We start from the raw sequence: 16,068 nt of genomic DNA, 5'->3' as shown, positions 1-16,068 counted from the left end.
GATCTGAATGAATGAAATATTCTTATTAAATACTTTTTTCTTTACATAGTTGAATGTGCTGACAACAAAATCACACAAAACTTATCAATGGAAATCAAATTTATCAACCCATGGAGGTCTGGATTTGGAGTCACACTCAAAATTAAAGTGGAAAACCACACTACAGGCTGATCCAACTTTGATGTAATGTCCTTAAAACAAGTCAAAATGAGGCTCAGTAGTGTGTGTGTGGCCTCCACGTGCCTGTATGACCTCCCTACAACGCCTGGGCATGCTCCTGATGAGGTGGCGGATGGTCTCCTGAGGGATCTCCTCCCAGACCTGGACTAAAGCATCCGCCAACTCCTGGACAGTCTGTGGTGCAACGTGGCGTTGGTGGATGGAGCGAGACATGATGTCCCAGATGTGCTCAATTGGATTCAGGTCTGGGGAACGGGCGGGCCAGTCCATAGCATCAATGCCTTCCTCTTGCAGGAACTGCTGACACACTCCAGCCACATGAGGGCTAGCATTGTCTTGCATTAGGAGGAACCCAGGGCCAACCGCACCAGCATATGGTCTCACAAGGGGTCTGAGGATCTCATCTCGGTACCTAATGGCAGTCAGGCTACCTCTGGCGAGCACATGGAGGGCTGTGCGGCCCCCCAAAGAAATGCCACCCCACACCATGACTGACCCACCGCCAAACCGGTCATGCTGGAGGATGTTGCAGGCAGCAGAACGTTCTCCACGGCGTCTCCAGACTCTGTCACGTCTGTCACATGCTCAGTGTGAACCTGCTTTCATCTGTGAAGAGCACAGGGCGCCAGTGGCGAATTTGCCAATCTTGGTGTTCTCTGGCAAATGCCAAACGTCCTGCACGGTGTTGGGCTGTAAGCACAACCCCCACCTGTGGACGTCGGGCCCTCATACCACCCTCATGGAGTCTGTTTCTGACCGTTTGAGCAGACACATGCACATTTGTGGCCTGCTGGAGGTAATTTTGCAGGGCTCTGGCAGTGCTCCTCCTGCTCCTCCTTGCACAAAGGCGGAGGTAGCGGTCCTGCTGCTGGGTTGTTGCCCTCCTACGGCCTCCTCCACGTCTCCTGATGTACTGACCTGTCTCCTGGTAGCGCCTCCATGCATTGGACACTACGCTGACAGACACAGCAAACCTTCTTGCCACAGCTCGCATTGATGTGCCATCCTGGATGAGCTGCACTACCTGAGCCACTTGTGTGGGTTGTAGACTCCGTCTCATGCTACCACTAGAGTGAAAAGCACCGCCAGCATTCAAAAGTGACCAAAACATCAGCCAGGAAGCATAGGAACTGAGAAGTGGTCTGTGGTCACCACCTGCAGAACCACTCCTTTATTGGGGGTGTCTTGCTAATTGCCTATAATTTCCACCTTTTGTCTATTCCATTTGCACAACAGCATGTGAAATTTATTGTCAATCAGTCTTGCTTCCTAAGAGGACAGTTTGATTTCACAGAAGTGTGATTGACTTGGAGTTACATTGTGTTGTTTAAGTGTTCCCTTTATTTTTTTGAGCAGTGTATATAATATGTATATATATATATGTGTGTATGTTTGTGTATTTATTTATATATATATATATATATATATGTGTATGTATTTATATATATATGTAATATATGTGTATATATATATATATATATATATGTGTATGTATGTTTGTGTATTTTTCTGGCATTCAGGTTGTTGTTTTTTCAATCCAGTTATTTTATATGTGTGATGTGTGTCAGTGGAGGCTGGTGAGGGGAGGACGGCTCATAATATGGCCAGAACGGAGCCATTGGAATGGCATCAAACACCTGGAAACCATGGAAACCACGTGTTTGATGTATTTGATACCATTCCACTGATACCACTCCAGTCATTACCACGAGCCCCTCCTCCCGACATGAAGGTCCCACCAACCCCCTGTGGTCTGTGTGTCTCCTCGTCACTAGGCCTTGAAGAGCTGGATGGAGGAGTCTGACTCTCTGAAGTTCCTGAAACCAGGAGTACTGATTGGGAGAGGACGCAAGTCCAGCCAGCTGACCGGCTCAGGTACGTACGTGTTCCTCTCTCTTTTCCAGCTGACCGTCTCAGGTGTTCCTCTCCCAGTTTGTTTTTTATTTGAATCCAATTGATTTGAATGATCTTTATTGTTCCCCTCCAGGCATGACGCTGAACTCGAAGAAAGGTGTGCTGGATTCCTTTAAGAGTGTTGACAATCAAAGCAAGATCCTGATCGCTACTTCGGTGGCCGACGAGGGCATCGATATCCCACAATGCAACCTGGTATTGATGTACGAATACGTTGGCAATGTGGTCAAGATGGTCCAAGTCAGAGGTAATCAATCGATGCATCAATCAATTACTCAGCTAGTCAGACAGTTTGCCAACCAGCGAGTCAGTCAGTCGAGTCAGTAAGCCAGCCACTCATTCAGTCAGTCAGTAAATGAATCAATCAACCAGTGAGCCAGTCAGTCATTCAACCAGTCAGTCAATCAACCAGTCAGCCAGTCAATCAACCAGTCATCCAGTCAATCAACCAGTCAGCCAGTCAATCAACCAGTGAGCCAGCCAGTCATTCAATCAGCTAGTCAGCCAGTCAATCAACCTGTCAGCCAGTCAATCAACCAGTGAGCCAGTCAATCAACCAGTCAGTCAGTCAGTCATTCAACCAGTCAGCCAGTCAATCAACCAGTCATCCAGTCAATCAACCAGTCAGCCAGTCAATCAACCAGTGAGCCAGCCAGTCAGTCAATCAGCTAGTCAGCCAGTCAGTCACTCAACCAGTCAGCCAGTCAGTCAATCATGTTATAATGATGTGTTCCAGGGCAGTATCCTGTTTATGTGATGTTATTTACATTTACATTTTTAGTCATTTAGCAGACGCTCTTATCCAGAGCGACTTACAGTAGAGTGCATACATTTTATTACATTTTACATACTGAGACAAGGATATCCCTACCGGCCAAACCCTCCCTAACCCGGACGACGCTATGCCAATTGTGCGTCGCCCCACGGACCTCCCGGTTGCGGCCGGCTGCGACAGAGCCTGGGCGTGAACCCAGCCCAGCCTGGGCGCGAACCCAGAGACTCTGGTGGCGCAGCTAGCACTGCGATGCAGTGCCCTAGACCAATGCGCCACCCGAGAGGCTTATAATGTGTGTGTGTGTGTGTGTGTGTCAGGTCGCGGCAGGGCCCAGGGCAGCAAGTGTATCTTGGTGTCTGATAAAAAGGACAGGATTGATAAGGAGAAACATAACATGGAGAAGGAGAAGATTGTAGAGAGTGCCATCAGAAACCTACAGGACACCCCTGCTGAGATGCTCCACAAGGTGGACACACACACACACACACACACACACACACACACACACACACGGTGTCACACACACACACACACACGGTGTCACACACACACACACACACACACGGTCACACACACACACGGTCACACACACACACGGTCACACACACACACACACACACACACACACACACACACACACACACAGTCACACACACACAGTCACACACACATACACACACACAGGGACGAACACGGGGACAATAAAACACACACACAGTCAGTCAAACACACACACACACACACACACACACACACACACACACACACACACACACACACACACCACACACCACACACACACACACACACACACACACACACACACACACACACACACACACAGTCCATGAGATGTAGATGTTTCAAGGTGTGTGTCTGTCCCTGTGTGACTGTGTGTGTGTCTTTCTGTCTCCGTGTCCGTCCCTGTGTGTGTGTGTGTCTGTCTGTGTGTGTGTGTGTGTGTGTGTGTGTGTGTGTGTGTGTGTGTGTGTGTGTGTGTGTGTGTGTGTGTGTGTGTGTGTGTGTGTGTGTGTGTGTGTGTGTGTGTGTGTGTGTGTGTGTGTGTGTGTGTCCGTCCCTGAGTCTGTCTGTCTGTCCCCGTGTCTGTCTGTGTGTGTGTCTGTCTGTCTGTCTGTCTGTCTGTGTGTGTGTCCGTCCCGGTGTCTGTGTCTGTCTGTCTGTCCCCGTGTCCGTCCCGGTGTGTGTGTCCGTGTGTGTGACTGTGTGTGTGTGTGTCCGTCCCGGTGTGTGTGTCCGTGTGTGTGACTGTGTGTGTGTGTGTCCGTCCCGGTGTGTGTGTCCGTGTCCGTCCCGGTGTGTGTGTCCGTGTGTGTGTCCGTGTGTGTGTGTGTGTCCGTCCCCGTGTCCGTCCTGGTGTGTGTGTCCGTCCCCGTGTCCGTCCCGGTGTGTGTGACTGTGTGTGTGTGTGTGTGTGTGTCCGTCCCGGTGTGTGTGTCCGTCCCCGTGTCCGTCCCGGTGTGTGTGTCCGTGTGTGTGACTGTGTGTGTCCGTCCCCGTGTCCGTCCCGGTGTGTGTGTCCGTGTGTGTGACTGTGTGTGTGTGTGTGTCCCCGTCCCGGTGTGTGTGTCCGTCCCCGTGTCCGTCCCGGTGTGTGTGTCCGTGTGTGTGACTGTGTGTGTGTGTGTCCGTCCCGGTGTGTGTGTCCGTGTGTGTGACTGTGTGTGTGTGTGTCCGTCCCGGTGTGTGCCAGATGGAGGTGTTCCAGCGTGGGGACAAGGTGTGTCGTGACATGGTGAAGATGGTGCCAGAGAGACCCCGGACTGAAGGGAACTACCAGCTCCTCTGCTCCAAGTGTAAGAAACACAGCTGTTACACAGACGACATCAGAGTACTGCAGGTGGGAACCCACACACACACTCACACACACACACACACACACACACACACACACAGCTGTTACACAGACGACATCAGAGTACTGCAGGTGGGAACCTACACACACACACACACACACACACACACACACACACACACACACACACACACACACACACACACACACACACACACACACACACACAGCTGTTACACAGACGACATCAGAGTACTGCAGGTGGGAACCCACACACACACACACACACATACTCACACACACACACACACACACACACACACACACACACACACACACACACACACACACACACAGCTGTTACACAGACGACATCAGAGTACTGCAGGTAGGAACCTACACACACACACACACACACACACACACACACACACACACACACACACACACACACACACACACACACACACACACACACACACACACACACACACACACACAGCTGTTACACAGACGACATCAGAGTACTGCAGGTGGGAACCCACACACACACACACACACACACACACACACACACACACACACACACACACACACACACACACACACACACACACATACACACACACAGACGACATCAGAGTACTGCAGGTGGGAACCTACACACACACACACACCTGCTCTTTCCATGATAGACTGACCAGGTGAATCCAGGTGAAAGCTACGATCCCTTATTGAAGTCACCTGTTAAATCCACTTCAATCAGTGTAGAAGAGGGGAGGATTTTTAAGCCTTGAGACAAATGAGACATGGATTGTGTATGTGTGTGCCATTCAGAGGGTGAATGGACAAGACAAAATATTTAATTACCTTTGAATGGGGGTATGGTGTTAGGTGCCAGACGCACCGGTTTGTGTCAAGAACTGCAACGCTGCTGGGTTTTTCACGCTCAACAGTTTCCCGTGTGTATCAAGAATGGTCCACCACCCAAAGGACATCCAGCCGACTGGACACGACTGTGGGAAGCGTTGGAGTCAACATGGGCCAGCACACTTTCCAGCCCTGACAAATTGAGGCTGAGGGCCAGTGGGGAGGGGTGCTAGTCAATATTAGGAAGGTGTTCCTAATGTTTTGTGAACTCACTGTATAGTGTACTGTGTAGCAAGCCTCTCACTTTCTGTTCTCTCTTGTCTCTCTCCTCTCCCTTCTCTCTCCCCCCCTTTCTCTCTCCCCTCCATCCCTTCTCTCCTCCTTTCCCTCCCTCCTCTCCCCTCTCTCCCCCTTTCTCTCTCCCCTCCGTCCCCTTTTCCCTCCCTCCCTCTCCCCCTTTCCCTCTCCCCTCCATCCCATCTTTCCCCCTTTCCCTCCCTCCCTTCCCTCCTCCCCCCCTTTCTCGCTCCCCTCCCTCTCTCCCCTCCATCCCCTCTCTCTTTCCCTCCCTCCCCTCTCTCCCCTTTTCCCTCCCTCGCCTCGCTCCTCTCTACCCCCCCTTTCCCTCTCCCCTCCCTCCCTTCCCTCTATCCCGTCTCTCCCCCTTTCCCTCCCTCCCCTCTCTACCCCTTTCTCTACCTCCTCTCTACTTCCCGTATCTCCCTTCCCTCTATCCCGTCTCTCCCCCTTTCCCTCTCCCCTCCCCTCCCTCCCGTCTCTCCCCCTTCCCCTCTTTCTCTCCCCTCCCTCCCCTCTCTCCCTCTCTCCCCCTCCCTCTCTCTCCCCCTCCCCTCTCCTCTCCCCCCTCCCATCTCTCCAGGATTCTCACCACATCGTGTTGGACCCCACTCTGTTCTCTCGAGCTCGAACAGAACCTCACCCGAAACCCAAAGGTGTGTTTATATCAGAGGGGTTAAAAACCCTAGTCTGTCTGTTCTAGATTCATAAGGTGTGTTTATATCAGAGGGGTTAACCTGTCTGGCCGAGGCGTTCCTCTATCCTCATCAGGTTAAAAACACTAGTCTGTTCTAGATTCATAAAGTGGTATCTCCTTCTACAGGTTTCATGGGGCTGGTGAAGACCAAGAAGCTGTTCTGTCACTGTGGACTGGACTGGGGCATAGTGGCCTCATACCTGGCCATACAGGTACACACTAGACTGGACTGGGGCATAGTGGCCTCATACCTGGCCATACAGGTAAACACTAGACTGGACTGGACTGGGGCATAGTGGCTTCATACCTGGCCATACAGGTACACACTAGACTGGACTGGGGCATAGTGGCCTCATACCTGGCCATACAGGTAAACACTAGACTGGACTGGGGCATAGTGGCCTCATACCTGGCCATACAGGTAAACACTAGACTGGACTGGACTGGGGCATAGTGGCTTCATACCTGGCCATACAGGTACACACTAGACTGGACTGGGGCATAGTGGCCTCATACCTGGCCATACAGGTACACACTAGACTGGACTGGACTGGGGCATAGTGGCCTCATACCTGGCCATACAGGTAAACACTAGACTGGACTGGGGCATAGTGGCCTCATACCTGGCCATACAGGTAAACACTAGACTGGACTGGGGCATAGTGGCCTCATACCTGGCCATACAGGTAAACACTAGACTGGACTGGGGCATAGTGGCCTCATACCTGGCCATACAGGTAAACACTAGACTGGACTGGGGCATAGTGGCCTCATACCTGGCCATACAGGTAAACACTAGACTGGACTGGGGCATAGTGGCCTCATACCTGGCCATACAGGTAAACACTAGACTGGACTGGACTGGGGCATAGTGGCTTCATACCTGGCCATACAGGTACACACTAGACTGGACTGGGGCATAGTGGCCTCATACCTGGCCATACAGGTAAACACTAGACTGGACTGGGGCATAGTGGCCTCATACCTGGCCATACAGGTAAACACTAGACTGGACTGGACTGGGGCATAGTGGCTTCATACCTGGCCATACAGGTACACACTAGACTGGACTGGGGCATAGTGGCCTCATACCTGGCCATACAGGTACACACTAGACTGGACTGGACTGGGGCATAGTGGCCTCATACCTGGCCATACAGGTAAACACTAGACTGGACTGGGGCATAGTGGCCTCATACCTGGCCATACAGGTAAACACTAGACTGGACTGGGGCATAGTGGCCTCATACCTGGCCATACAGGTAAACACTAGACTGGACTGGGGCATAGTGGCCTCATACCTGGCCATACAGGTAAACACTAGACTGGACTGGGGCATAGTGGCCTCATACCTGGCCATACAGGTAAACACTAGACTGGACTGGGGCATAGTGGCCTCATACCTGGCCATACAGGTAAACACTAGACTGGACTGGACTGGGGCATAGTGGCTTCATACCTGGCCATACAGGTAAACACTAGACTGGACTGGGGCATAGTGGCCTCATACCTGGCCATACAGGTAAACACTAGACTGGACTGGACTGGGGCATAGTGGCCTCATACCTGGCCATACAGGTACACACTAGACTAGACTGGACTGGGGCATAGTGGCCTCATACCTGGCCATACAGGTAAACACTAGACTGGACTGGACTGGGGCATAGTGGCTTCATACCTGGCCATACAGGTACACACTAGACTAGACTGGACTGGGGCATAGTGGCCTCATACCTGGCCATACAGGTAAACACTAGACTGGACTGGACTGGGGCATAGTGGCCTCATACCTGACCATACAGGTAAACACTAGACTGGACTGGACTGGGGAATAGTGGCCTCATACCTGGCCATACAGGTACACACTAGACTAGACTGGACTGGGGCATAGTGGCCTCATACCTGGCCATACAGGTACACACTAGACTAGACTAGACTGGGGCATAGTGGCCTCATACCTGACCATACAGGTACACACTAGACTGGGCTGGGGCATAGTGGCCTCATACCTGGCCATACAGGTAAACACTAGACTGGACTGGGGCATAGTGGCCTCATACCTGACCATACAGGTACACACTAGACTGCACTGGGGCATAGTGGCCTCATACGTGACCATACAGGTAAACACTAGACTAGACTGGACTGGGGCATAGTGGCCTCATACCTGGCCATACAGGTAAACACTAGACTGGACTGGGGCATAGTGGCCTCATACCTGACCATACAGGTAAACACTAGACTGGACTGGGGCATAGTGGCCTCATACCTGGCCATACAGGTAAACACTAGACTGGACTGGGGCGTAGTGGCCTCATACCTGGCCATACAGGTAAACACTAGACTGGACTGGGGCATAGTGGCCTCATACCTGGCCATACAGGTAAACACTAGACTGGACTGGGGCATAGTGGCCTCATACCTGGCCATACAGGTACACACTAGACTGGACTGGACTGGGGCATAGTGGCCTCATACCTGGCCATACAGGTAAACACTAGACTGGACTGGACTGGGGCATAGTGGCCTCATACCTGGCCATACAGGTAAACATTGGACTGGACTGGACTGGGGCGTAGTGGCCTCATACCTGACCATACAGGTAAACACTAGACTGGACTGGACTGGGGCATAGTGGCCTCATACCTGACCATACAGGTAAACACTAGACTAGACTGGGGCGTAGTGGCCTCATACCTGACCATACAGGTACACACTAGACTGGACTGGGGCGTAGTGGCCTCATACCTGACCATACAGGTTCACCCACTTACTTGATTTGCCATTGTAGTGTGTTTATCTGTAAGTGTTTTGTCTCCCAGAACCTGCCTGTGTTAAAGATAGAGAGCTTTGTGGTGAAGAACTGTGTTACCGAGCAACAGAGGTACTACAGGAAGTGGAGAGACGTGACCTTTTCCATGAAGACCTTTGAACTCACAGACATAGCTGATAGCTGGAATCCACGTGAGTCTCTCTCTCCCCCTCTTTCTCTCCCCTCTCTCTCTCCCCCCTCTCTCTCCTTCAGTCTTCTCTCTCCCTCTCTCTCTCTCCCCCTCTCTCTCTATTTTCTCTCTGTCTTCTCTCTCTCAATCTCCCCCTTTCCCTCCCCCTCTCTGTCGCTCTCTCTTTCTCTTTGTGTGTGTGTGTGTTGTCGTGTCTTTACTATGGATTAAATTATATGACATGCTATTTTATAAAATCAATTCTCTGTAATTAATATTACCTGATTAAACTAATCATGTAAATTTAATGTAAGGAATCTTTTATATTAATAGCAGTCAATATTTAATCCTCACCTTATTCAGTCTCATCTGAAAGTTGTAAATTATTGGTTATCTTCACGAACCCTGGCTAACAAGTTGAATCAGCAATACAACATTTGGTTTGATTATTTATTTACTAAATAATCACACAGAATTACATCTACACAGAATGGATCATACATTGATTACAAATTATGTCATAAAGGAAAACGTCCCTGGCGGACGGAACAGATATGACGGCTGGTTATACAAAGAAAGGGGGTTGGGTTTTGAATGAAAGCGCGGGAAGACTGAGGAACATAAGGATTGGGTCTCTATCGGACCTTAAGAAGCTGTGCCATCGTAAATACAGAATCTTATGCATTGTAAATAACCGCCCATTCAGAAAAGGAAAATGCAAGAAATATATTTACTCTGAGCTGCGCTTCGATAGATTGGTCGAAGATGGAAGGCTGGGTTGCCCAGCAGAGATCTCCCTTTTTCCTTTGAAGACTATTTCTGGGTGATACATTGTAGTGTGTTGTCGTGTGGTAGAACAGATACTTTGTAGTACCCTTTCGTTCTGAAGAGATTGTCCGTCCTTTCCTAGCCCACGTTTACAGCTGCAGCTAATAACTCGACGTCTAGGATGTATCACTTCTTTAGTGGATAAGAGTTCAAAGTTCACACCAAGTTTCCATACCATAATCTCATGCTATATTCTGGCTGGTGTCGTCGAAATTCATCCTTCCAGCGTGGCGATCGTCACCTCCACGTTGAAATTCGCCCTTCTAAACGTATGGACATCCGTCCTCAACGTCATCGGGAACACAATGTTAATTTCGTTAGGTTGTAGTCGTTCAACCATTCGCAACCACAGCTCACGCTTAGTTCGCCGGGAATTGGGTCATGGGGGCTCTTATAGAAATGTAGAAAAGGGGTTGGTTCATAATTTCCAACCAATGCCTATTCATGTGGGCGTGGCCACTGATTGAGCATATTTTACATATGAAAACAATTCTCTCATTTTTAAAAACTAAAAAATACATTTAATCTTTTCACAAATAGTTTCATATTTAAACATTTAAATTGCACAACAATTACATGTGAATCTGATAACTAGAATGTGTCGACTTTTCCACAGTTTATGTCGTCCTGTCATCAGTCATAATGTCTCAGACGACAACTGATCTGACATCATATTCTATAGGTACCAACGGATACTTTCAACTGGTTGGATTCCAGAAATATTGTACCTTTCCCCAACCTTTTGATGTCACCAGACTCTCTCCATGTTAATGTAACAGTATAACTTTAAGAACGTCCCCTCGCCCCGACACGGGCGCGAACCAGGGACCTTCTGCACACATCAACAACAGTCACCCACGAAGCATCGTTACCCATCGGTCCACAAAAGAAGCGGGCCTTGCAGAGCAAGGGGAAACCCTACTTCAAGTGACGTAACCGATTGAAACGCTATTAGCGCGTACCCGCTAACTAGCTAGCCATTTCACATCCGTTACATTAACAAAGTGCTTTCCATGAGTCCATTCTGTAGAGTGGAGAGAGAAAAGGGGGGAAAGGTATTTATGGGGGTCATAAACCTCACCCAACAGGGCAACGTCATGACAGTGTGTTGTAATGTTGCTTCGTTTCTTTCCAGTGCTTGAAGACCAGTAGGCCTCTACACCTGTCAATCTGGAAAGGAGGAGCCGTGAAGAGGGAGAAGAGAGAGGCATTGGTCATTACCAAGCAACGCCAGGAGACTCAGGACCTGAACATCCAATCAGATCAAAACCAATTACAACACAGTCAGAACAAAACGGCTTATTGGGAAGCACAAAGCAAAATGCTATCTGGCCATAAATCGACAGTACACTGTGGCAAAACTATTTGACCATGGTTACTGATCAAAACCTTTAGAAAAACCTTGACAAAGTACAGGCACAGTGAGCACAGCCTTGCCATTGAGAAGGGTAGACACAGGAAAACATGGCTCCCTGTAGAGGGTAGGCTAAGATCTCTGATAAAAATAGGCTACTGAATTCTGTTGGGGGAAGATGTGAGAGCTGTGGGTTGTCAGCACACATGTTATTGTTATTGTTCAATGTATGGTTATTTTGACCCTTGATTATTGTTGTTACTGTTTGTCCCCTTGACAATATTGATTATTATTATTATTAATTATGTTAATGTAGTAAATGAATCACTTAATTTCCAAAGTATAGTGTTTGGCAATATGTACATTGTTACGTCATGCCAATAAAGCAAATTGAATGAGAGAGAAAGATGTACACAGAGAGATAGTGTTTTTTAGTGACTACCTCATCTCTGTAACCCACATATACAATTATCTGTAAGGTCCCTCAGTCGAGCAGTGAATGTCAAGCACAGATTCAACCAGAAAGACCAATGAGGTTTTCCAATGCCTCGCAAAGAATGGCATCTATTGGTAGATGGGTAAAAAAAAAAAAAAGTCCTTTTGAGCATGGTGAAGTTATTAATTACACTTTGGATGGTGTATCAATACACCCAGTCACTACAAAGATACAGGTGTCCTTCCTAACTCAGTTGCCCGAGAGGAAGGAAACCAAACAGGGATTTCACCATGTGGCCAATAGTGACTTTACAGCAGTTACAGAGTTTCATGGCTTTGATAGGAGAAATTTGAGGATGGATCAACAACATTGTAGTTACTCCACAATACTAACCTAATTGACAACAACAATAACCTAAAACACAAGGCCAAATCTACACTGGAGTTGCTTACTAAGAAGACAGTGAATGTTTCTGAGTGGCCAAGTTAGAGTTTTGACTTAAATCTACTTGAAAATCCATGGCAAGACCTGAAAATGGCTGTCTATCAATAATCAACAACCAATTTGACAGAGCTTGAAGAGTTTTGAAAATAATAATGAACAAATATTGCACAGTGTGTGGAAAGCTCTCAAAGACTTACCCAGAAAGACTCACAGCTGTAATCGCTGCCAAATGTGCTTCTACAAAGTATTGACTCAGATGTGTGAATATTTATGTTAATTAGATATCTGTATTTCATTTGCAATACTTTTGGAACAATTTCTAAAAACATGTTTTCACTTTATCATTATAGGGTATTGTGATGTCATTATGGGGTATTGTGATGTCATTATGGGGTATTGTGATGTAATTATGGGGTATTGTGATGTCATTATTGGGTATTGTGTGTAGATGGGTGAGGGGGGAAAAGTATTTAATCCATTTGGAATCCAGGCTGTAACACAAAATATGGAATAAGTCAAGGAGTGTGAATCATTTCATACTAATGATGAACTAACTTACTGTCATTTATTAGTATTTTATGGGTAGCTACAATATTCAGACCCCTTGACTTTTTCCACATTTTGTTAGGTTACAGCCTTATTCTAAAATATATGTATTTATTTATTTCCCTCTTCAATTTACTCACAATGCCGCATAATGACAAAGGGAAAATGTCAGGGCAGGCGGAGCGGGGAGGTTCCTGGTGGAGAGCCAGAAGCGATCACCAGGAGGGAACAGAGGAGCCTCACTGCGGTGGCCTTCTAGTGGACCCCGGGTTAGAACGCACTGGTTTTATTTGGCTCCCCAAGTTTTCTGAACTGACCCAAAAAATGATATATACTGAGGCAAGAAAAAGTATGTGAACCCTTTGGAATTATTTGGATTTCTGCATAAATTGGTTTTATGATCTGATCTTCATCTAAGTCACAACAATAGACAAACACAGTGTGCTTAAACTAATAACACACAAATTATTGTATTTTTCTTGTCTATATTGAATACATCATTTAAACCTTCACAGTGTATGTTGGATAAAGTATGTGAACCCCTTGGCTAATTACTTCTCCAAAAGCTAATTGGAGTCAGGAGTCAGCTAATCTGGAGTCCAATCAATGAGACGAGACTGGAGGTGTTGGTTAGAGCTGCATTGCCCTGTCGTGTCTCTGACTTTTCATTAAATGTGAAGACTGTCATTTTATCAAATCAATTCTCTGTAATTATTATTACGTGATTAAACTAATCATGTAAATTTAATTAACTAGGAAGTCAGGGCACCACGGAAAACGTTGGTTTACAGAGTCATAATTTTCCAAATAAAACTTCAGATATTTTAATATCTGATCAATTAGTCTTCTATTAATTCATTATTATTATTACCTTCCATCAGTCTCATCTGAACGTCGTAAATTCTTGGTTATCTGCACGAACCCAGCCTCTACTATGAATCATCCATACACCAATTGGCTCAATTATTTATTTATTTACTAACTAATTAAACAATTACAGAATATACAATACATAATAACATTATACAGTAAATACCGTCCCTAGTGGACTAAACAAAAACAGTTGGGTTATAACAGGATAGATTCAGAGAGAAGAGAAGGGGGTTTGGAAGGAAGACTAAGGAACATGGGTCTCTATCGGACCTGGGAAGCTATTCTCACATAAATACATATACCACTAACGATCGCTCATTCAGAAAAGCAATGCACAACATATATTATGGCTGAACTCAATGTGCTGGTTGATAAAACACCTGTATTTATGGGAAAGATGTTTGGAAAGGGTATTTTGTTCTTAAATGATATTGTAAATTGTAATGGTAGAGTTATGTCCTTCGTGGAGTTATCAGAATTGTACAGGAAGGTCTGCTCAATCCAAGAGTACAACTAATTGATTACAGCATTGCCCCAAAAATGGAGGAGGCGGGTGGCAGTGGGAGGAGGTAGAGAACTGGTCTGTCTGCCCAATATAAAGGATCAAAACTGGTGGAGGAATAAAAATAGCATAAATAGGAAATTACACCAGTTTCATTTGAGGACCAGAATGTTGACAACTGTGCCATACAGATTGTAAAATAGTTAGGAAGAGGTTTTTGATGTACCGATTCCATGGTAAAGGGTGTTTGAGTTGATATATAAAACAACGCAAGATTCAAGACTTTGTACTTTTTAGCTAAAATTATTATATAGAATTCTTGCCACCAACAAAATGTTGAATATTTGGGGCATAAAATCATCGAAGCTCTGCAGATTTTGTTGTGAGGATACAGAATCAATAGACCATTTATTTTGGTATTGCCCTCAGGTAGCCTGTTTCTGGTCGCAGGTTCAGGAATGGCTGAAAATGTATAGCATTGATCTAAAATTGACCCTAGAAATAGTACTGTTAAGAGATCTGGAGAGACCGGGTCAGTCAATTACTAATATACTAATACTCTTAGTAAAAGTATTTATCTTCAACTCACAATCTGTGGATTCGATTAGATAGATTGTACGTTAAACATCACAGCATAGTTGAAAGATATATATGGTGGGTAGAAATCTGAAGTGGGTGGTCAGCAGAGACAGGTGGGAGGGGCTGAGGGAAGCTGAGGGTTGGGATGTGGAACTGGAGACAAGTGGGAGTGGAGTTTCTGTGCGGGAGATAGAATAATGGTCAAAGATAGAAGTAAAAAAATTACGTCAAAAATGAAACATAACAAAAGTACATTTGAATGACACTAAGTGGCAGTGTTTTACAACTAATGCCGGTTTGCCTGAGGCTGATGCCGTGCAGGTGTTTGTACACATGCATATACACACACTCTCATTCAAATAAACACATACAACAACACACACATACATGTAATAGTGCCAGACGTGCACACAAACATATTCAGTTGGCATTGCTGTTATGATTTTAGTTGTCCTTGATGTCCTTTGTTTTTTGCTGTTTTCTTCTGTCTTTTTCTTTTTTCTCTTTAGTTCATTCTTTGTTGTTGGTGCATTGGGGGGTTCTTTGGGAGGGGAATGGATTTTTTTTCTTCTTCTTGGGGGGAGGACTGTGGGAGGGGTCTCGAATGGTTGAGTGACAGCTATTGGGGAAATGTAGGGGGGGGATCTTGGAGGGTTGGGTTCACGTTTTTTGGCCTGGTGGAAGATCTGTTGGATCCTTCTGTGTGTCGCTCTGAATGGCAGTCTGTTGGATGACTGGTATGGTCGTTGAGCGGCTTGACTGCAAGTATATTCTATGTTTCGGATATTCAATATTATATATATTTTTTTAAAGAAATGCATTGTGTTTACGTGAAGCTGGCTTCGATAGTTGAGCTGCTGATGTGAGGCTCAGGTTTTGCCCAGTCGAGGGCCTTTGACCTTTGTAGATTCTTCCGGGTCGTCGTGTGATAGGTTCATCTCTCTCTGGAGAAGCTTCCTCGTCGGTCGTTGTTTCTCGTACTAGATTTGCACATATGTTCAGCTGCAGTCTGATATAC

At 46.6% G+C, this 16,068-nt stretch overlaps 1 protein-coding gene across 1 annotated transcript in view; it reads left to right on the top strand.

Moving 5' to 3' along the window:
- Positions 1-11,688, top strand: part of ddx58 (DEAD (Asp-Glu-Ala-Asp) box polypeptide 58) — a 37,817-nt gene extending 26,129 nt beyond the window's left edge. Inside the window, exons 15-22 of the mRNA XM_038983940.1 lie at positions 1,956-2,055; positions 2,168-2,341; positions 3,187-3,335; positions 4,581-4,727; positions 6,433-6,505; positions 6,673-6,758; positions 9,369-9,510; positions 11,452-11,688. Coding sequence (XP_038839868.1) covers positions 1,956-2,055; positions 2,168-2,341; positions 3,187-3,335; positions 4,581-4,727; positions 6,433-6,505; positions 6,673-6,758; positions 9,369-9,510; positions 11,452-11,468 — 888 coding nt within the window. The 3' untranslated portion in view covers positions 11,469-11,688. The remainder of the gene's footprint in view (positions 1-1,955; positions 2,056-2,167; positions 2,342-3,186; positions 3,336-4,580; positions 4,728-6,432; positions 6,506-6,672; positions 6,759-9,368; positions 9,511-11,451) is intronic.
- Positions 11,689-16,068: the final 4,380 nt, after the last annotated feature.

Source organism: Salvelinus namaycush, unplaced genomic scaffold (genome assembly GCF_016432855.1).
Source record: "Salvelinus namaycush isolate Seneca unplaced genomic scaffold, SaNama_1.0 Scaffold201, whole genome shotgun sequence".
Classification (NCBI taxonomy): domain Eukaryota; kingdom Metazoa; phylum Chordata; class Actinopteri; order Salmoniformes; family Salmonidae; genus Salvelinus; species Salvelinus namaycush.
This window is presented reverse-complemented; position numbering and strand designations above follow the sequence as displayed.